The following is a 23,841-nucleotide window of genomic DNA, read 5'->3' on the forward strand; positions in this document are numbered from 1 at the left end:
CCCCCGGCACGCCCACTAAAGGGGGCGTGCTGTCGATCAACATCTAGCTCAGCGCTCGCGAGCGGGTCAGAATCAGGCCCTCAGTTCCATCAGACACACAATAATTTGCTTCTAAATTTCTCACTTATAGTAATTTACTAACGATTTTACCTGTGCTGAATGAAGCAATTCATTGTCACCTAGACAATAACAACATATATATAAATGCTTGGCATGCGCATATTTATTTATTTATTTATGTGATCCATAAGGTATAATGTGTACCAGTTGTGTCGAATGAGAGTCAGACCATGTTGCATGTGGTCAGCAATGTCATTGTTCAACTCTGTAAATTCATCAGGTTAAAGCTGGCCACACACTAGACCAACTTTCATCCAACTAGATTATTGGTTGGAATGAAAATCTGGTAACGTATGGGAGTAAATGATGATCAACAATTTGCTCCTAAATGCCAGAAAACAGATGAAAATGGTCGTTCAGACAAGTTTGTTAAATGTTTGATCTAAACAATTTGTACAGTTTTTGTCCATTTTCCGGCGTTTTGGAGCAAATTGCTGATTGTCATTTGCTTTCATACCTTACCAGATTTTCATTCCAACCAATCAACTAGTTTGCTGGTTTGACAGATAATCTTTAGATGTGTGGCCAGCTTTAGACCTTAATGGCTAGTTTCTTAGCTGTGTAACTGCTGGTAGCAGTGTCAGGATTTGCCCGGCTAACGCATCAATTTTCTATTGTAAAGAAAAACTATTTTGGGTAGATATCCTCTATCAGTTCATGTATTTCCCTTCTGGAGAAGTGGAGACAACTTCATTGATTTCAATACAAATGTTTCAGTGAATATCACATTTAAGGGGCCCTTTTACCTGCACAGTGGTCACTTCTGTTTGGAGATGCGATCTTACTCAATTTTGTAACCCGTGTGAAGATAAATGGGAAGAGATTAACCCCTTGCAGACACATTAAAATTGTCTGTACAGAAAGTGCTCAGATGACAATAACTGTTTAAGCTATGAAGTTTTGTGGTGTGCTGTCGATTTTAGCTTTTATTCATCCACATTCTTTGATGTAATAAATCTGTGACAAAGCTGTTTGACTGTTTTTAACTTTGTGTTTAACTTTAGGTTGGTGAAGGAACTAGTTTCAAAACGGAAAGCCTGGGTACCTTCCAGTATATTAACACCAATAACTTCTGTTAATCTCTGCCAGAAAGATAACAGTGCAGGTAATTATATTTCACATCAAACACTATCAGAGAAAAGATAGATGTCAATCATTATACAAAAGGACCACTCACATACAGTAAAGGCAATAGTACATAGTGATAGTTACTAACCATAATAATATGCACACATAATGCACAGAGCACTAATACTATAGCAGTCTCCAGCACCACTGATCCTATACAGCTTTTATCATGCACTAAAGTCCAACATGTAATGTTGTGTTTCTTGTGTGACCTTATTTGGAAAGCAGCTCACTCATGCTTCTTAGATGTTATCAGTGCCTTTTAGTGTGTTTGCTGCTGTCTAGAGAAGCAGTACTCATAAATGGGATGCGGTCAATATCCCGACCACAGGGATTCTCGCGCTCAGAATCCCGGCGCCGGATTCCTGACACCTGTCAGAATCCCGGCGCCGACCGCTGGAATCCCGAAGGGGTATGTATGTAGGTTTTTTTTATTCTCTAAAAACTGTGAATAGCAGTTACGTCTCCTGTGATGTCGCTTATTCCAATCAATTAGCTGAATTTATGCTATATAGGGAGATTACACACTATCCAGTATCAGCTGCTTATTGTACTGTAACTATTTAAGAATGACTACAGAAAAAAGATGGCAACTGTACAAATATTACATCTATTTTTCACTATCGATATTAATACATATTGATGTTGATAGGTGACCGCTTTTAGGGAAACTATGAAATGTTTTATTGGATGTTCTCATAGGCAAACGCAGGGGGGGTTTCCGTCTGCCTGGAAACCCCCCTCCCCAGCCCACACCATGACAACAATAGAAATAGTAATATAATATAATTTTACTAGTGCTGCATGTTCTTCTCAGTATCACATATGAAATAATTAGCACCACCTGTGGATCTTTTAACATGTATCAGCCAGTAATAAATAACCTGTGCACCAACTAGGAGATCTGGAAAACATTCACTGTTAGGGATGTGCTGCTATATATGTCCAGGGCAGTGCTAGGTAATTCTGCTGCTCCCAGACTCCTGTACTTGCTCTAATACACTGGAATGGTGCCCATATCTAAAATAAAAACATTCAGCTCAGGCAGGATGGCCTACTGGCACATCTAATGGCTTAAGGTGATTCCTGGTTCTCTATATGCTGGAATTATGACACACAATATACCTTGTAAGATGCATATTAAAGCTGGTTAAGTGCTTATTCTACCCTACTTATGGACTGGCCACACTCTCTCTAAAATCAAGCATTTGGAAACCCCCCTCTAGAAATCCTGCGTTTGCCACTGGTTCTAATAAGCGATTCTGGCCATATTCAGGTAGGTCAGTTTGATTCTGAATCAGATTGTTGGTCACTTCTCTGCATGCGTGATATTGGATTGACATAGATCCAGTTTTTAAAGCGCAGGTAGAAAAAAATCTTAACTTTGTTCAACTTTAGTGTGCCCACATATGGTGCAATTCTGACAATCAACTAGTTTATTTAACACCTTATGGGCCACCAACCACAGCATGTATGGACAAAGAAAAGACTCCCTGCAAATATTTTCTCAGTGTCTTGGGTATGGAACCAGACACTTTCATCCAGTGCTCAGGCACCTTTATTTTCTCCTAGTGCTTCTTACGCAAGTGCTGAAATGTCCTCTTTAATCACTGGTTTATCAGTTAATGCGTTCATTTCTTGGGTTGCTACTCTTTTTGGACACAAGTGACGTGACAATATAATTTATAACAAAAGATCTCTTATCTTGCTGCATCATCCTGATGGATTTGCATTGAGCAATCCTGCGGTGTAATACTGCTAATCTGCATGGTGCAATTATGTTTTTCTGCCGGACTTTCCTGATAACCTGCACTGTTTAATCCTGGAATCCTGCCGTGCAATCCAGCTAACCGGTACTGTGTGTGATATCCTGCTGTGCTATCCAGTTGTACTGACATTCTGCTATTCTGATAATCTATTAGTATTTCATGGATTGCTGCAAACCTGAACTTTGCTACTTGTACCCTGATTTATAATCCAAGAACTCTGCATACTGCACCTTGTATATTTGTTGATTATTGATACCTGAACCTGGGCAACAGTACACTGCTATTGTTGTGTCATCTCAGTTGTGATATTAAAGCTTTTGATTTTAGTCAGCATGTGAAGTAGTGTTCGGCTTTCCAGCTTTACTAACACTCCAGTCACCACTGCTAGCCCAAGGGGCTCTGACCCAAATGCCAATCCTCACTAATGTCATGACAGTTTGTACTGGCCCAATGGATTCAACAGGTAAGCCAGCCCCAAACATACAGTATATCGGGTCCAAGATCTGGCTAACAGAATGGAGAAAAAAGAAACTAATCAAGGCCAGCTCATGCTATTCAGGTTTCATTAGTGAATCAAACTACATCTCCATTACACGATCAAGGGAAACCCAGTTCTCCTCTCGTGGCATCAGGTCTCTGTTTGCCAACTCCAGCCAAATATGACAGTGATCTCAAAACCTGATTTGATGAATCTGGGCAGCTGCTCAGAGGGCAGTATCTGATAAGATCAAAGAATTAATTAGCTGCCCTTGAACTTCCTCCTACTTTGGATGGATTAATTTTTGGTGTAACCGAGTGGATCTACGTTTCTGTGAGATAGCTCAAGAGAGGAATAGAGTGGAGCGCTTTAACCTTCATCTGGACCCCTGAATTAATTATCTCCTTCCTAGTTCTGAGGACCCTATGCATTTATCCCACCTTACACTTGAAGAACAGGAGCAACACTTCAAAGATAAATTGTGCCTATACTGTGCTGATTCTAGTCATTTGTTGGGTTATGCCCTAAGAAATAAATGCCTGGTCTTGGTTAATGGAGAAGAAGTCAGCCTAGGACAATCCTTTCACTCTCTTCTAATAGGAAAGACTATGTTAGATCCGTGACTCTGAAATATCATTCGGGGTCAGTTTATTTACCAGCCCTGAGGAGCAGCTGGAAATGTTATTTATGCAGCCTTAGTGAAAAAATTGGCATTATTCTTGACACCTAGACCTACTTCAGTCTATCTTACAGGTTTGGATGGAAGTCGAATTCCTGGTGGTACATTCTGCAGCAAACTCTTTCAGTGAACCTCTTAGTAGGTGCACTTCATTCCAATTCTATCTTGTTCCTAGTTATCTTAAAGGTTACCAGTAAGCTGATCCTTGGTCTTTAACATCTGCATAACATGCTCATTGATTAATCCTCATCTCAAATTCTGGTCTGGGGCTACTACTATGCCATTCTTCATCTCAAACAAGTTCTGCCTCTCCAAAATGCCTCTGGGAAATTTACCATTCATCGGATCTACATAAAAATTTCAAGATGTATTTAGCAAGCAAGGTGCTGTAATTTATCACCACATCGTCTTTGGGATTGTCCTATCAATTTAATACCTGGGAAAATGCCTCCAAGAGGAAGGGTTTACCCCCTTTCCCTTCCCGAAACACAAGCTATGTCAGAATATATAAAAAAATCTATAAAGAGGGATCATTCCTTTACCTCTCCAGCAGGCGCTGGGTTCTTTTGGTCAAGCAAAAAGATGAGACCTTCATCCTTGCATTGACTATCGTGGTTTGAATGATATTGCTGTCAAGAACCTGTATCCACTTCCATTAATCTCAAAAAGTAAAGGAAGACACTAGTGCCCATAGTGGTTTGAGAGTCACAAAAGATTTAGTGCCGGTTGTGAGGATGTCTAAGATTATGAACGTCCAGGAAGGCCTTGCACGTTAAAAAAAAAACTGGAAAAAAATTGAAACATGTTCGAATTGACCATCTGTCACAACTCTCGGATGGTTAATGGACGCAACCCGTATTGTGGGAATTGACAATAACTATTTAAGAGGCGCGGAGTCTAATGTGCCGGTGGTGTTCACCAGGGACCCTCGCAAGAGGGTATGGGCTTGGCTGCATCCGACACACAGGTCGTGGCCCTCAGAATAGGTTCCCCTATACCGGTGCTGATGTACTCTGGATGTAATGGAGAAGATTCTCAGCGTAGTCAACAGGCCGGGTCAAAACCAACGGACTAATGGTACCAGGGAGCAGACGTATGCAGGTCACAGAGGATAGCCGAGATCAGAACCAGATAACCAAATGCAGTACCAGGGATTAGACAGAAGCAGGTCAGAAACAAAACCAGGGTCAGGAACAGACATGCAGAAGCTGATTGCAGAAATCCTCTAATCAGTGCAGCTGGTGATTGCACTGAGCTGGATAACAGGCTGAAACTGATGTTTTCTAAGTTGTTAGGAAAAGCTTATTATTCCTAAACTGGAATACAGCAGCACACAAATCAGGACACAGAAACTGTAGATATTGAGCCAGATAGCAGTGATGGTTTTCTGCACAAAGGAGCTACAGGTTAGAACTGAACTCTAGGAAGCAACACTTTGCTCTGGCACCAGTGGGAGTTCTCACAGGGGATATGAATCTGTTGCAAGTTCCTGATAGGCTGCTGAGGTCAGCTGAGACAGGAGCACTCCCACTGGAAGAATGCTATCAGCTGACAAAGTGCATGATGGTGACGTCACTCCATGGTTCTTGAACAAGGTAAGGCAGAAATCCTGACCTGCAGCAAATGGCAAGTAAGTCACACAATTTGAGTGTGACACCATCAGCTCAACATCCAAATGATGAATCAACATTAGTACAAAAATTTTCTAGCAACTTTGCGGGTAACAATCAGAAAAAAGAGGTCAAAGTTGTGGAAAAATGGTTTCATTCTCCATCAGGACCAGCCCACACAGCTCTTTCTTTGAAGCCGTTTTTGGCCGAGAAACAGATTGCAGTGCTAAAACACCCTCCATACTCAGACCTACAGTAGCACTGTGTGCCTTCTTTCTTATCCCTAGAGTCAAACCTGTACTCAAGGGAACCCTATTTGCATCAGTTACCAAGGTAAAGAAGAAAGCGAGGGAGCTGTTGTGACAGTAGACAGATAATGTGCTACAGCATGGCTTTGACCAATGTGAAATAAGAATGCAGCAGTGTGTGGATGCAGAAGGGGAGTACATATAAGGGGATCAGAGTTAAAATGTATTTAATATAATTAAACATAATTTATAGCATCAGTTTCGTTATTTAATAGCCACACAATTGTCAAGGCAATTCTTTCTCAGAGGGCTTCAAACAGCAAGTTTCATACATGTGGGCACTTTCTAAAATATTTTTGTCTGCTGAGAAAAATGACTCTATTCGAAACAAGCTAGTACTGGAGGAATGGAGATACCTTTTTGAGGGTGCTCAGTTTCTTGTAACTGTTGTCGGAGTATAAAAACCTTCTGTACTTCAAATCAGCTCAATCTATTAATCAATGCCAGGCTCTATTTGATCTTCAAATTGCAAGGCAGATGTGCTCTCCCATTTCATGATAGGAGATGAAGAGGTTCCAACAGAAAGACAGTCTAGTCTCAATCCGGAGTTTGCAGCAACTGTCGCACAGATCTTCACCTCTACTTTGGGTAAAGCCTTTGTTCCTCCAAGTCTTCAGAAAAAAAATCTTCAGTGGGCACACTGCTCAAGATTCACTCGACATGCTGGTGTCTGAAAGACCCTGGAACTCATTGCTCAAAATTATTGGTGGCCCACAATTCATCAAGGTGTACAACAACTTGTCTCAGCCTGTGCACAGAACAAGGTCCCATCCAAAGTCCTACAGATCCATTGTTACCATTGCCTATTCCGGGCATTTCCTGGTCCCACATTTCTAATCTAATAAATTTATTATTATTTATTTACAGTTTCTTATATAGCGCAACAAATTCTGTCGCGCTTACAATTTGAATTAACATTATACTGGGTTGTAAAAAACATACATACATAAAAGACATACATAAGGGTAAGAGGGCCCTGCTTGCAAGCTTACAATCTATAGGGAAATAGGTGTTGATACACAAGGATAGGTGCTACATTTTGCAAATTGGTCCAGCCCGATTGCAGATGTTCTTGGTGGGTTGTATAATCCAATCACACTGGAAAGTTGGCCTAGGGTTAGGAGGATGTTAAATTGAAGACAGAGAAGATGTGATAGGTGTTTACTATAAGAAGAGAGTTAGATAGGGAGCTATAAAAGGTTAGGTAAATACAGGTAAATAAATACATCAACATCTGGGTAGTGGTGGATTGGTTTTCCAAGATGGCGCATTTTGTACACTCCAAGTCTCTCCATCAGCTCCAGTTCTCACCCAGTATTTCATCCAGGAGATTTTCCATCTGCACGGTTGTCCCAGTGAGATTGTCTCCTACTGAGAAGTCCAGTTCTTGGCAACATTTTGGATATTATTTGTGCAGGGCACTACATATCCAGCTCAACTTTTCTGCTTATCACCCACAATCCACTGGGCTAACTGAAAGTGTCAATTGAGACCTTGAAACATTTCTTTGGCACAGAGAATGATTGATCTGAGCTCCTTCATTCGGCAAAATTTGCTCACAATAACCATTACAATGAGACCACCACATTCCATAAAGTCTCTAGCCTGTATCCTCTGGTCCTTCCTTCGCTGCCATGACCACTTCTTCAGTTCCAGTGACAGTATCTTTATTTTGAGGGTTTAAAAAAAAAATTGGCATCAGATCTCTTATTAAGACTTCTCAATGTTCTAAATTCTTCGCAGATAGGAAAATGAAGGCTATTCCAAATCTGCAACCAGGGGATAAGGTTTTGAATTCCGCACAAAATTTTCATCTTCCCTCTATGAAATTTGCTCCATGTTACATTGAAACCTTCAGCATATCTCAAGTCATCAATCCAGTTTATTGCAAACTTCATCTACCATCTTATCTTTGGGTACCCACCTCATTCCAAGATCTAGGGGTAAATTTACTAAAGTGAGAGTTTTTAGAAGTGAGTTTTAAAAGTGATGTTGCCCATAGCAACCAATCAGATTCTAGCTATTGTCTACTGGAAGGTGCTAGTTAAATGTTAAGTAGAATGGGCAACATCACTTTTAAAACTCACTTCTAAAAACTCTCACTTTAGTAAATTTTCCCCCTAGACTCAACCGCAGGAGCAATTTGAAGTCAAAAGTATGCTGGATTCACTGCATCTTCATGGTAAACTCCAGCATTTAATTGATTGGAAGGGATATGGTCCTGGGGAGAGGGCTTGGGTCAGTGCTTCAAATGTTCATGCTCCTGCTCTGGTGAAGAAGTTCCATCTCTAATTTCCCACCAAGCCTCGAGTTGAGTGCCCAGTGGCGACTTCTAGAAGGGGCTACTGTCACACAGCAGATCTGGGACCCCATTTTTGGTTCTGGCATTGCCTTCTACTACCCTCCAGACTCTCTTACCTGCACAGCTCCTGTCCCTCACTGTGGGCCTGGCCTCCCTCCTGGCAATTCCCACTCCTCCGGTCCATGAGCTCAGTCATCTTGGTATGATGTAATCTGGACATCCAGCCATCCTGGGAAGGCAGGTCCATGTGTAACACTCTGGAGGAAGGGAGTGACTACAGTGCCAAGACTTAGGGCCTGATTCAGAGCCGCTCGCTATTTGCGAGCGCATGCTCTGAATCAGGGTGGGGAGTATTTTTTTTTTTCCTGTCCGTTCGCTAAGCTGTGCGAGCGGGCAGGAGAGGGTTGCGATTATCGCGACCATCGGCATTGCGAGGAGACCCTAAGGTAGGGTCTCCGCACTCGCAATGCCGAGTGGACTTCCAGCTCTAATAGAGCCGGAAGTCCACTACTGACATCCCTGAGTAATTATTTTTCCAAAAACCACTCCAAAATTGTCGGTTTCTTTTATGATTGAATTAGGTCACGAACATAATTTTAAACGTATCCATCACTATTTTATTTGAAAATATATATTTTTTTAAACACAGTGGGCCTGATTCAGACCCGCTCGCGGGTCGATGTTGGCCCAGTGCGCATGCGCACGACGGAGCCGGCTACGTCGTGCACATGCAGGTGACCCGGATAGTGATGGGCAAACCGTCGCTCCGGGTCTCGTACCAAAGGGGGCGTGCTGTCGATGTTGAGTGACAGCAAGCCCCCTTTGGTGGGCGGGCCGGGGGCGTGGCTACTCAGACGGAGGCGCTCCCATGGGGACGCCTACCGTCTGTGGCCGGCCCCACTGACATCACAAGTGGTAGAGCCGAAAGCACTCTAGGGCTTGCGGCAATGAGACCCTACCACAAGAATCTCATCGCAAGCCCGATGGTCGCGAAGGTCTTGACCATCGCGACCATCTTCCTGGCCGCTCGCTATAGCTGTGGGTGGTCAACCACAGCTATGCCAGGAGGCCGTTCTGAAAAACAAGAGGGACGGCCCTGATTCAGAGCGAGCGCTCTGTCAGAGCGTCCGGCTCTGAATCAGGCCCAGTATACCATAAAAATAGCAATTTTTATGTTATACTGTAGTGATGGCCATTGACGGCTGTACCATCGATGGTTCAACCATCGTTAGAAGCCATCAATTGTTTCGCGATTGGTCGAGGAGATCTGTGTAGACCACAACTGCTGATGTTTCCGAAACATCGATTGAGGGTTGCCATCGATTGTGCAACATTGATGGCCACCAGCAATGGCAAACCCACTTGGTTTCAGTCAGACAATCGATGGTTTGCAAACCATCAATGGTCGGTTGCCATCCCTAAACAGAGGCTCTGCAATATCCATCGACCGAGATATATATATATATATATATATATATATATAGAAATCTGCTCCTGCTTACACACACACATGTGTGTGTGTGTGTGTGTGTATCTATATATATATATATATATATATATATTTTATTTATTTTATAACTGTTCATATATTGCCCGATCACTGGGGCCAGCAGTGATTGGGACACATGGGGATGGGGAGGCGGAGCTGAGGCCGGAAAAGAGTGGGCGGGGGCGCTGGGGTACATGGCAGCAACCGCGGCTACCAGAGCTGCTGCTGCTGCTCCTACACAGTGATCTTACTGATCACTGTGTTCCGGAGCCGCAGCGGGAGGGTGTCCCACTAGCGGCCCGGAGACATAGCAGCGGTGGCTACCAGAGCCGCCGCTGCTGCTGCTCGTACACACACAGTGATCTCATTGATCACTGTTTCGGAGCCGCAGCGGGTGGATGTCCCGCTAGCGGCCCGGAGACATAGCTGCTGCTCGTACATGCTGGTACTTGTGGTTCTCCAAGTACCAGCATGTGGGGGAGGCTTGCTGGGACCTGTAGTTCGACTGTAAAAACAATGTTGTTAATTAAATTTTTTACACACTACATACACTATCAACCCGCCAACCACCGCCCTAGGGTGGCAGGGTTAGCCCCGGGTTATCAACCTAGGCCAGGGGTGCCCTAGATAGGTGGACCCCTTTATTGGGGGGGGTCCCCAACTCCCCAGGGATCCCTGGCCTGGGCTGACTAGCGGTCAGGACTGATGCTGCAGCTGGGGGGACTGGTGAAAGGGCTGTTGCTTCAGCCCCCTGCTAGAAAGGGTCCGGTGCTGGTTTTAAATATAGGGGTACCTCTACGCAATTTTTCCCCCCTATAATTAAAACCAGGACTGGCCCTGCAGCCTGGTGCTGGTACCTAATTTACGTTGGAACCCTACACGTTTTGTTCCCCGTAATTTTAGGTACCAGGACAGGCTGGCAAGTCCGGGGCTGGTTAGCCTTTTGGGGGGGGACTTCACATCTTTTTTTTTTTTAAATTAACCCTTAGAATATGTCCTCCTCTCAGCAAAGCTTCTTGGGAGTTCTCTCCAGATCTCGCGAGATTTCAGCTCACAAGTCTCTCAGCCTGTCCCTCCTTGACTGATAGCACCCGGCTCTGTCACTGCAGAGGAACTGGCATTTTGGTGTCACCCCCTCCGAGAGTGACACCCGGGTGCAGCCTGCACCCCCCTCATGATGCCAGTGGCGTTTCCTTAATGGCAGATAGCCACTTGTGTGCAGTTCTACCACAAATATAGAGAGAAGGAATACTCAGCAAGCATATACAGTAAATATCAGTCAGTGCAGCTCTACATTGACTGTGATCGGAATAGTTACTGTACTATATAGAAAATAAGAAGTGGGTGCTTCCTCCCTTTTCCATTTAATCTTGACATACCTGTAACAATCCTAAGCCACTGTTACTTTAACACTGCTATCGTGGCAAATCCCCAATTTTAAGGCATAGGCACAAACCCAACAGTCTTTATTATTAATTAAACAGACTCCCCTCCGGCCACCTCACCCCATAGCTGCTGAACAGCTTTCCCCTTTCTGTGGCAGCATATCCTCGCTCTGCACTCCCAGGGCAGGATGCACTATCCTCAAAAATGCAGTCAAACCTTCAAAATTGCAGTTTTCTGCAAATGCATCAAAATCCGGAAAGCAAAACTTTCCAGAGCTTATTCCCTGTAGGCATCTATAGACGGTGTTGCCGAATTTAAACCCTTGGGCTTCTTACCGGAGTCTTTCCCGAGTGGGATCCAGTAGGATCCCTCCCAGAGTCCCCCGTAGCTTTCGCATGTACTGTACATGCCAACAGCCACGTGTGCGCAGAAGGACTCCTGGGTCATTAACCCTGAAATTCTCTCTTTGCAAGGTTCAGCTCTTATGAGAAGAACTGTCCCTTGCATATCACTGTGCAACCAGGACTGTAAAGAGCTGGCCCGGGGTCTGTGACCTAATTGTGGGAGGTGTGGCCATGCCCCCTTAGAAAAAAAAGAAAAAAAACTATTTTCATCGCCGTTTCATGCTGGAGAGGGGGCGCTGTGAGCCCCTTAGCCCAGCGCAAATCCAGGGAGGGGGACGCGATCAGTGTGATCACTCGCCCCCACAGACAGAGGAGAGGAGACTGCTGCTGCTGCTTAGCAGCTGCAAGCAGTCTCCCACTGCAGCCCAGCACACAGCAGCATGTGCTGGGCTGCTGACAAGTAGTAGGGGGGGGGGGGCATCTGTCTCGGGCCTGGGTAATTAGTGTGTGTAACCCCTGTGTGTAACAGTGAAAATGTTTCCGCTGTAAAAAACGGGTACTTCTAATTGATTTCAGCATGCGAAGAATGAATATGATATTTTAAAGCTCTCTGGGCCTAATTCAGACCCGTAGGGCGCTCGCAAGCGGGTCGATGGTGCCCTAATGCGCATGCGCACGACGGAGGGAGCTCCGTCGTGCGCATGCGCGAGACCCGCATAGCGACAGCCAAGCTGTCGCTCCGGGTCTTGCACCAAAGGGGGCGTGCTGTCGATGGTGATTGACAGCACGCCCCCTTTGGTGGGCATGCCGGGGGCGTGGCTGCCAGATGGAGGCGTTCCCGTGATAGAGCCAAAATCACTCCATGGCTTGCGGCCACGAGACCCTACCGCAGGGTCTCGTCGCAAGCCCGATGGTCGCGATGGTCTTGACCATTGCGACCATCATCATGGACGCTCGCATAAGCTGTGGGTGGTAACCCACAGCTATGCGAGCGTCCAAGAGGCCGCTCCATTTTTAGGTAGGAGGGCCCTGATTCAGAGCGAGCGCTCTGGTCAGAGCGTCCGGCTCTGAATCAGGCCCTCTGTTCCAAGATATAGCCCATATATAATGTAGGGGTAATTTATTAAATGCTAGGGAATTTTGGCATCATAGGTTGGCAAACCTGAATACAGGAATGCTAAAGGTGATGAACAAAGATGGAGAAGATTTCAAGTACCTGAGAATGATGCTGAAGTTAAGGAAGGGATCTTTGTTGGTCCGCAAATTAGTCAACGTTTTACGGATAAAATCTTCGACCAAGTCCTCCAGATTAGTGAGGAAGCGGCTTGGGAAGCCTTTAAAGGTGTTGTGCATGGCTTCTTGGGTAACAAAAGAGCTGGAAACTATGTTGAGAATGGGGACAACCTTCTAGAAAAGTATCATCAATTAGGCTGCAACATGCCGCTCAAAATCCCCTTTCTCGACTCTCACCTGGACTTCTTCCCTGATAACTGCGCTGAGTGACGAGTATGGTGAGCGATTCCACCAAGACATTTCAGCAATGGAACATAGATATCGGGGTAGATGGAAGGCTACTATGCTTGCTGACTACTGTTGGACAGTGACACGAGATGCCCCAGAAAAGGAGACAAAGCACAAGCTAAGAGAAAGCTCTCTCATGTATCGGCCACTATTTGAGATAGTCCTTTCGGTTGCTGTATGTTGTTCTGTTTTGTTTTCATATTTGTGATTGATTGAATTGAAACAACTGTTATTAATGTTGTATGAAGAAAATATCAGATTATTTTAAAATTGCTTTTCACTATGACTATATTACTGAAGTACATATAGCGCTAGTTGTGTGGCTGAAAAACTAGTGCTAATAAAAACATTCTGAAGTCATATTAGTTTTTCTTGACCTCAAATTAGTAAAATATTTAGAAAGGAAACATATTAATATTATTTCTTTGTTGCACAGCGTTAATAAACGCTGCCATGCATGTGATCAGTGGCGGGATACATTGCATTCAAAATGTGATGTGTGCTGTATCCCTCCCCCAGTCCATTACTAATATGGGGGAGCAGAAGCAAGCAGCATTACTGGGAAGGAGCTGCCATGACGACCCCTGCTACTCAGTGTCAGTGGCCTGTGCACAGTGAGGGGCACTGTAGTGACAATAACCACACAGAAAAAGAGATATTTTATCACATATACTGTGTTTTAGGCTCCTCATTGTATGGTATCGTCGTCAACCACTTAGGTACACCTAGTGGTAGTGCCTGTCATGCTTATTGCTAAGCCATTACTATATGTAGGACACATTTTTCTTCTGATGTTCTAAGCGCTGTACGACTCACAAATGCTTTGTAATCTACTAGGAATGTGTCCTCCCAAGGCAGTTAGTAACTTTTGTGTAAACTTGGAGATTACTTAACAACATGGTTGTGAAAGCAGTTACAGCTGTATCAAACATAACACTTGCTCCAGCTATTGTTAAATCTTCCTTCCTTTTAATAATACTACTAATAATAATAATGATTTTAGATGCTGTCATCTCTGGCTCTCACACTCTGAAACTATATTTAAAGTTCAGATTCTGAGTTGTGAAACATTTTTATAGGTGTTTCTAATATCACTAAAGTATACAGTACTATTATTGATTACAGTAGTATCTAAACATCTACAGGTTAATAGTAATTATTCTGTCTTGCCTTTTAGAGTATTCTTGCCTCACAGCACTGAGGTCATGGGATTGAGGGCCTGATTCAGAGCTGAATGCTCTGACCAGAGCGCTCGCTCTGAATCAGGGCCCTCCTACCTTTTTTTGGAGCGTCCTCATGGACACTCGTATAGCTGTGGGTTACCACCCACAGCTTATGCGAGCGTCCATGATGATGGTCGCGATGGTCTTGACCATCGCGACCATCGGGCTTGCGATGGAGACCCTGCGGTAGGGTCTCGCTGCCGCAAGCCCAGGAGTGATTTTGGCTCTATCAGAGCCAAAATCACTCCCACTGACATCACTAGTGATGTCAGTGGGGCCGGCTTGAACGGTAGGCGTTCCCATGGGAACGCATCCGTCTGGCAGGCACGCCCCCGGCACGCCCACCAAAGGGGGCGTGCTGTCAATCAACATCGACAGCACGCCCCCTTTGAAGCGAGACCCGGAGCAATGGAAAGCCCTCGCTCCCCGGGTCTCGCGCATGCGCACGACGGAGCTCCCTCCGTCGTGCGCATGCGCAGTGGGGAACATCGACCCGCTTGTGAGCGTTCTGCCGCTCGCGAACGGGTCTGAATGACCCCCTGATTCCCACCACGGCCCTAACTGTGTGGAGTTTGTATATTCTCCCCATCCTTGTGTGGGTTTCCTTCCACATTCCAAAAATATATATTGGTAGGTTAATTAGCTCCCCCCCCAAAAAAAACGGTACTTCCTCATCTTTGCGACCCCTGCTGAAGGCGCTGGTTACGCTACTTATGTATCTTCACTAGTCAGTGAAGATACGTAAGTAGCGTAAACATGAGGAAATACCATTCGGCTCCTTGCGGGCTTGCTTCGCTCGCCACGCTGTGGGCACGGTGGCTCCCTTCGCTCGCCACACGGTTATATTTCCCCTCCATGCCGACTTGGATGGTAGGGAATGGGGTTGAACACTGGCTGATCTAGTGAAGATATGTAAGTGGCGTAACCAGCGCCTCCTGCAGGGGGCCGCAAAGATGAGGAAGTACCAAAAAACCTAGGTCTAAATTTACTAAAGTGAGAGTTTTTAGAAGTGAGTTTTAAAAGTGATGTTCATAGCAACCAATTGGATTCTAGCTAATATCTTCTAGAAGGTGCTAATTAAATGTTAAGTAGAATCTGATTGGTTGCTATGGGCAACATCACTTTTAAAACTCACTTCTAAAAACTCTCACTTTAGTAAATTTACCCCCTAGTGTGTAATTGTGTGCATGTACATGAGGTAGGAATATTGTTAGCAACAATAGTAATAAACCAGTAAAGTCAGGCTTAAATCTAGATACAAATGCAAAATTATAATTATCGGCCTAAAAAGTTTTTTTTTACAATAGCACTGGAAACTGGTGGTGCACCCCTGTAGTATATGTGATACAAGAACAAACACACAAAAAGAAAAAGGAATACTAATTTGTGGGGGCACTCTAAATAAATCTAAATATATCATATAAAACTTAACTTTTAAGGTAAATGGCATATATACAATCATAGACTGTTATAAGCCACGTAGACACTAAAGACAAATATAAGCATATAAAAAGGAAATATTAGTTGTATTGTGCTAGCCACCAAATGCCTATGGCAACCTATCACTTTGACTCATATCTGTCTGGATATATGCAATTTACATTAAAAGTAAAGTTTTATATAATATTTTGTTTTTTCTAAGAGTGTCCCCACAAATGGGTATTCATTTTTATTGTTGTGTGTTTTTAGGGAACAAAATGAACCTCCCCTAGGGCAAGGAGTCACTTAGATTTTCCAAGTGACCTATGCTTGCTCCATATACTGTAGTAAAGCGCTGCAGAATATGTGCGCACTATATAAATAACTGGTACTAACTAAATAAAGTAGAGGGATAAATTGGTCAGTATAAGGATATATCCTACTATATAGCTTATGTACTCTTAGTTGGTGTGTTTATTGTGAGCATATGAGAACAATGTATGGCTCCATTATCACTAATTCGATGTAATAATATATTTATTGTCTCTTTATAAGCTTACAGTGGCACTTGTCAGACAACAGTGGCATCTACCAGCATGAAAGAGAAAAATAATGAACGTACAAGAAGTCTTGTAGCGGAACAGAAGGCTGTAAGTTGAACACATGAGCTGACACCAGTGGAAGTGATCTGTTATTCAGTCCAAGTTGCCTCACAGATCCGTGTAACCTGGATCTACAGACTAGCACAAAGCGGATGCTGCTTGAAGGTTCTACAGTAAGTAGATCTGAGAAGATCTGCAGAATACGTCATTCCAACAAAATGCGTGTTATGTTATTTTCTACAGTGGCCTATGTTAGGTCTCCAGCGGAGAGGAATATGAACTATGCACTTGGCTCTCTGCAGCGCTATGTTTCACTGCATTGGCAAACGCTTTTCTCCTGTATATTGTCCGAATTTCTTATTGACTTGATTTCCTTCTTGTTAAATGCACAAAGCTTTACTGCAGGATTGTTACCTAAGCACCTTGTAAAAATGTGTACACATAAGAAATCTGTGCAACTTCTTTTTCAGCCGTTAAACATGTATTACGTCCATTACACTCTTTTTAAGTGTAAATAAGGGGATGCGAGTAGTACTATAATTAATTCTTATTTATTTCTTGCTTTTGTACGTCTGTTGTGGTTTGCTCTTCGCAGGGATATATTATCAATTTGCTACAAGATAAACCATACAAAGTTACCATGACCAACTGTGAAGGAGTGATTTGCACGCAAGTGAATTCCCGACTTTCTAGCAGCACATTTCCAGCACTGTGATAAAGAAAAGTATAGTTCCATAGTTAGAGAAAACCATCACTTGATACCAAACATCGGGCCTGATTCAGCAAGGATCGCTATTCTGCTTATACGCATGCAACACAGTTGCTAATATCAGCGGTGACATGTAAATGTTTGCATTCGCAGTGCAATCGCAGCCTAACATAATGAGGCCCACTTCCCCTTACTCACATCCGTATACTTTGGCAACATAGCGAAACAATCTGTAACATCGCGTAACATCGGACCCATACGCACAGTTAAGGCAGGTCAGACCTCACTCAGGAATTGCTAACTTCAGCATACGATATGAGGCCTCAGGCTGCGTCTGGTATCGCAGTGGCTAATTGCACTGACGCACCTGCGTTCGCCCGACCACCCCTGTCACCACCCACAAACAGCACTTCATGTCACTCACTATGCGATGGCTCTGCATATCCTCTGTGATCGCAGTCCCGATCGCAGCGTCCGGTTTGCGCACTGCAATGCGTACGCATGTGTAGCGCGAATTAATCGGCCGATTGCGTGTGTATAAGCAACTGCGATCCTTCCTGAATCAGGCCCCTTGTGAAGAGATTATTACAGGAACAAGAAGCAGTTGAAATTAGTGATGCAAACCTCTGGCAGTATTTATTTTATACTATTGTAACATGTTTTTTTATATGTTAAATATTATGCCATGGCCATTGTACTAGGCATGATCCAACTGTTTTGGGAACTGCAGGTTAATATAGAGAAGCCATCAATATTTCTGAAATAAACTATACACTGCTAAGTACATGGTCGTTGAATACTCTATGGACTTCTGTGAACTTCTGTGAATGTTCTTTAAAGATTCAGCTCTCACAAGTACAACAAATTGATTATTTCCTGTGTCTTTCAAGTATATAATGTTTTAATTGTTTCATAGGGAATAACACTATCCTGGAAAAACTGATTTGAGGGTTACAAACTTATTTCCAACTAGAATGTAAATATTGCTGTAAAAACTTTTTTCACCTTATTAAATTATTAATGCTTCATTACATTTTACTTTTGACTTGTTTTCATAGTTTTAATCGCTTGCCTGCATTTTTGCGGCCCCTCCCCATTAGCTCTCCCAAATGCTGCCGGCCTGTCAATCACACTGCGACTAAAAAGTTGCAGCGTGCGACTATGGTAAAGTACTTTGATGCATGCACATTGCAACTTAGACGCATGCACAGTTTACCAATTGTTGCTTAACTGCGAAAACATCAGCATAACGTACTTCAGGCCCTTGTGTCCTGCTTTCCGATGCTCAGCTCCAAACAGGTGCTGTATGTGTTGCAGAGATTTTTCAGCAGATGCTGTGTTGTGGGCAGCCTGGCACTTTAAAATAGAAAGACATTCCCCCAGCCGCTGGGCATGACCATGACACCTTTTTGCAAAGGAGAAGGGATGGGAGTTATGCAGCAAGTAGAGTATGATGCATGTATTGTGGGTGCTGCCATATTTAGAAAACCTTTTTTTGGTAAATGCCTAAAGCTTGAATCCTCCATAAAAGGCCAAGGGACATATTCAATAGGCTGCGAGATTAGCAAAAATCCCGCAAGTTTTTCCTGCAGCTGCGGGTTTTTTGCTATTCTATTAGGTGCGTGATTTTTTAAAAACATGCGCAGGGAGGGTTTCTTTCACGCACCTCCTGAGCAAGCGTGATTTTTCCTAAAATCATTGATTTAAGGTAAAATCACCGGGACTTGCTCAGGCACCCCCGAGGCACCCCCCCTGAAGACTAATTAAGCAATTGGAAGTATCCAATGAGCTCAATTAGTCCTTAATTGCTTACCTTCTGCAGCGCTGTCTTCTTCATCCTGCGTCAGGAGACTGCTCTTCAGCAGTGGTGAGTATGTCAGTGTGTGTGGTGTATGTAAGTGTGTATGAGTGTGTGTGTGAGTGTGTCCCACTGCCAGTGTGCCCTGCAGTGTCCGTGTGGCCCCCCGGAATGGGTGCTGGGAGAACTACATCTCCCAGCAGCCCTTGCCCCTCCCACAGCCCCTGGTGCCTCCAAGAAGCCCCTGGGACTCCCAGCAGCCCCCTATCCAGTAAGAAGAGAGAGGGGAGGCCACCGGGAGCCGCGGAGACCACTGGAGACCCCCGGCCAGGTAAGTGAAGTTTTTTTAAAATTAAATTACGCGACTCAAAAACTCTCACGATTTAAACTCTGATCCAAATGTTTTCCAAATTTGAAGATAAAACTCGACCAACGTGAGAGATTACTGCTAAACTGTCACATTATCTAAACTCTCATCCTATTAAATTTGGCCCTTTGGGTCTGATTTAGCGTTGTATGCTAATGCCGCCGCCACTGCTGCATCGGTGTATCTGTTACACTAAAATATACAAATGTCGCAGACGCCGGGAGATCTATTGAGCTGCCCCCCGTGGCCAGTTGTACAAATCCAAGCAGCTGCATACAAAGAGGCAGCATTGGTTGCAAATCATTCGATTATTACAGTCCTGAGTGAACCTATGGTCCCGTAAAGAGGGCGCGGGAACTGAGACTCTGCAGCCATATTTCTTGTGTATGGGATCACAGTCGCAGGATGTGAGACGCCACCACAACGGTCACGTCTCGTATCGGTTAATTGCCGTCAATCCCTGTAACCTCCCACAAACGATCCCTGACTGTCAATCACATTGCGAGTAAATAGTCGCTGCGAGTGACTACGGTAATGTCCCTTGATGCATGCACCGCGTGACTCAGGCACATCATAGATCACTGATTATCGATCAAATATGAATGCATCGTCATAGAGTACAACTCTAAATCAACTGGAATCCTATGCTGTTTGAATATTTTTGTTCCTCCCGCTCAGTTCCTACAAATATTATTTCCATTCTTTATAAATTATTCCTAAGTGACTCATTTGACTCCACACCCTGTTGTGTGGAGGCTTGGATCAGAGGCTTATGGGGCCCATACATCTGCAGATGCCTAGGCTGGGAGATCGTGAAAATACAACATGTTGGCCAATCTAAATTCCCCAATTCAGACCCAAAGCTGGTCTAATCGGCAAGTCATGGGGTTGCTGATCACCGGAGTCCACCAGAGCAGTCAGCAGATCAACATCAACAAAACGACAAATCAGCATTTAGATGTACAGTAAGGCCCACATTACTTAGCTCACTGGCAGAAAGAGAGTGGGATAAGATTTTCCAAGTGACTCAAGCTTGCTCCATACTGTAGTTTGGTTACATTATGAAGGTTTGGGCTCTTGGCGCAATGTACACCCTTAACATTAAAATTACTGGCAGGTGAAGTGAATAATTATCTCATTACAATGGGAACTGTCTAGGAGTGGAATATATTAGGTAGCAAGCGAACACTCAGTTCTTGATGTTTGTGTTGGAGCTGGAAAAAAGGGGCAAACATAAGGATCTTAGTGACATTGACAAGGACCAAATTGTGATGGCTAGACAACTAGGTCAGAGTATCTCCAAAATGGCGGTCTGTGGGGTGTTCCCAGTATACAGTCCAAGGAAACACAACCAATGAACCGGGAACAGGGTCATGGACGCCTAAGGCTCATTGGTGCTTGTGGGGAGTAAAGGCTAGCCCATATTGTCCTATCCCACAGAGGAGTTACTGTAGCACAAATTGCTGAAAAAGTTAATGCTAGCTATGATAGAAAGGTATCAGAGGGCACAGTGCATTGCAGCTTGCTGTGTATAGGCCGAGGGATATGACTCCTTCAAATGTAAAAGGTAAAAACTGCAATGCAAATGTAAAAATATTTTGGCGGACTACAGGTCCCAGGACTGAAGCTAAACCTGTATAAAGCTCTTAATGCACTTGAACATAAAACAGAATAGCAATTGTGGCATTAAAAGTTGTCAGTTAATAAAAACTTGAAGAACTAAAAGTCCTGGTATTTAAATGATATAAGAAGTCTTCATGGATTTATCACATGGGAGAGACCCACTTTACCTCTATAATCTGGCTGTGTTCGTTGGGGTCCCATAGCACATCTTGTAGACTGTAGCCGCTATGCTAAATGTAATGTAGCTGCTGACCTCTTCCGGACTCAGTGCTGTGTACAACTGTATGCAAGTAAGTGCCAAACAGGAAATCCTGATCTCAGAGTCACAACAATGGCAGCTGCTGGCACCTTATTTGTGCTGGGGAGCTCAACAATATCCCCAATGGTGTAAAATATGAAGGAGATGGGCCACGTGGAGAATCCAATGTATGAGCAGAAACAGGGTATCAGGTTATATATATTTCTATATATTCATAAATGTAAGTGTTGTTTTATATATTGAATATAAAAATGTATTAGCTGTTACTTATGTGTATGTAATTTGTTTCCTTATTATGTTTATGCTGCCTGGAGTTTATTATGGGGTCCCTAACACCCCTGTAAATGCTCCTTTGAGGGGCTGCAGTATAGCTAGGCAGTTGGTATAGCAAGTATGAATACCTAATGATCTATACAACCTAAATGTCGCTATTTAGCGTTATAAGTCGCACAAGAAATAATTAATTTCCAGACTTTGATTGTGGCTCCAAAGCACAAAAAGATATTATTCACCAAAAAGCACATAGTTACACGCTGTGATCTAAATACAATTAGCGCAAACAAATTATACATTCACAAGGTACAGTCGAATACATACACATGCGCTCTGAATCCAGATTCCCGGCATCAACTATGAAACCTCTGTCAACAGCAAAGAAAGATGACTAACTAACAGATCCAGGGTGCTTGCATATAACTCTTGCAGAGATAGGCAATACAATAGAACAAGTTGGCATAATCCCATTGATTCTTCTTCCTGGTTCTTCTGTTACGATACAGTTCATAGGTCAGTTTGTATTGTTATAGTTCAGCCTCCAACAGTTCTTTGTGTCCGTTTTCCCGCCGAAGAACAGGTCTAAACTGGCTACATTACAGAGTACATTTCAATGCCTAACTCTCTATAGTCCATAATTTGCAGACGCATGTTGCGATTTCCTCGCTGATGGAACCTGAAATCTGCAAATAAACAGTGGTTCAGAAAGGCACCAAACACGGTCTGCTTATCATGTACTAAACCTGAGATCTTAAATACAGTCGCTTTATTACATAATTAATAAAATCTTAGTTATTAACCCTAATGCTAGGGAACCTTCCTATGTAAGTGTGCAATGTGTAAGTGTAAGGATATTAAGAAAAGACGCTAGTTAGCATTGTGCGTCTACGCGTTTGTGGAGTACCCCGTGGTACGTGTTTTGCAGGATTGTTCATATTATATGTTTTAGTAAATGTATGTATTTATATAATGAGGACTTTTAACATTGTTCTATTCCGTGGGAATCGCATGATACTAAATAATAACATCACCGTATGTACTGATATTGTGTGAGATTCGCTAAAATGGCGTCTTGTTGCCATTCGCAAAATGGCGTTGTGCAGATTTTTAATTTTAACAGATTCTGTCTCAGCCAATTATCCGGCTTCGACAGTCCACCCTTTGATAGCAAACAACACGCTATCACACTCTGATTATACAATTTAATTTAGGCTTACACTATGGTATATTATTTAATGTTATATTATGGGATGGCACAAGGTGGTTCTTAAACCATCAATAATGTGTCTCTGGGAGGGATATAAAACTACCCTTATATGCACACCGCGGATCTTGGGAGATCATGGGAAAGATGTGGGGATGTACCTATAAAGGAAGTCCTGAATGGGGATAGGGACCTACATTATTTAAGATGTTTAAAATAACATTTCATAATACATTTCATGCATGTCTAAATCTATACATCATCTGATGGTACATTCTAGTTCAGGGTTGTAATGCAGTCCTTCATTTACCTCAGTATTCATATTGTTACTACTGACCACCATCATAATTTCATTCCTTCGATTTACCTTATTTTTACATTTTCCACATTTCAACACAGTAGGAACATATTTGACACATAAGCCAATTACTATGATGACAACCAATATGAGGATCAGGAGTTTACCTATGCTAGCAACTATTTCCTGGACCCACTCTCCTAGACCGGAGAACCATTTCACTGGGTTCAACCATGAAACCCATTCTTCTACCTTCTCCTCTACTTCAGCCACTGAAGCATTATGGTTCTTCCAAAATTCCCATTTCATCTGCAGAATTTCGTCCATCTTCCGGTCTATCACCTCCTTGGGGTCACTAGTATTATTTGTAATATATGTGCAACACTTTACATCAAATTGGGTGGCCAAAGTTACACAATACCCTCCAGTGACAGCTGTTAAATAATTTAACACTAATCTATGTTGCACCAGTTCTATCTTGTAGGCCTGTAACTCCTTACCTGTCTACCTAAACGTGTCATCATACATCTCGGTGATATTATCTATTAATTTAGCAAGATCTTGGATATATCTAAAATTTAGTGTACCCCGAGCGATCCTGGTGGGATCCAATGCGACTAAAACTTGAAAGCCAGTTGTTTCACTAATCAATTGTGTGGCTTTATGTACATCACCAGGTATCATATTTCTTTTGTCTCTATGTTCTTACTGTGTGTGAAGATATGGTGATTATGTGTTTTTATGAATACCAAGGATTTCACCATGTGTAAGGGTCATAACCTCTGGGAGTACTTTTCCCAGATAACACAAACCTTTGGAACTCTGAGAGAGCCACTTATATGCTTTTCTACCACATATAAAATATACATCATCGCGGAGAACATAAGGAATAGTAAACATCATTATCGTCACACACATTTCCCTCGCAAGTG

The 23,841-nt window shown here is 43.3% G+C and overlaps 1 protein-coding gene across 2 annotated transcripts in view; it reads left to right on the forward strand.

Annotated features, from left to right (window-relative positions):
- MCF2L2 (MCF.2 cell line derived transforming sequence-like 2) overlaps nt 1-18,072 on the forward strand; it is a 382,435-nt gene extending 364,363 nt beyond the window's left edge. For both annotated transcript variants that reach the window (XM_088456383.1, XM_088456384.1), the window contains exons 32-33: nt 1,125-1,225; nt 16,332-18,072. In XM_088456383.1, coding sequence (XP_088312509.1) covers nt 1,125-1,225; nt 16,332-16,435 — 205 coding nt within the window. In that variant the 3' untranslated portion in view covers nt 16,436-18,072. The remainder of the gene's footprint in view (nt 1-1,124; nt 1,226-16,331) is intronic.
- Nucleotides 18,073-23,841: the final 5,769 nt, after the last annotated feature.

This window comes from Taudactylus pleione, unplaced genomic scaffold (assembly GCF_031769625.1).
Source record: "Taudactylus pleione unplaced genomic scaffold, aTauple2 ptg000702l, whole genome shotgun sequence".
In the NCBI taxonomy this organism is placed as follows: domain Eukaryota; kingdom Metazoa; phylum Chordata; class Amphibia; order Anura; family Myobatrachidae; genus Taudactylus; species Taudactylus pleione.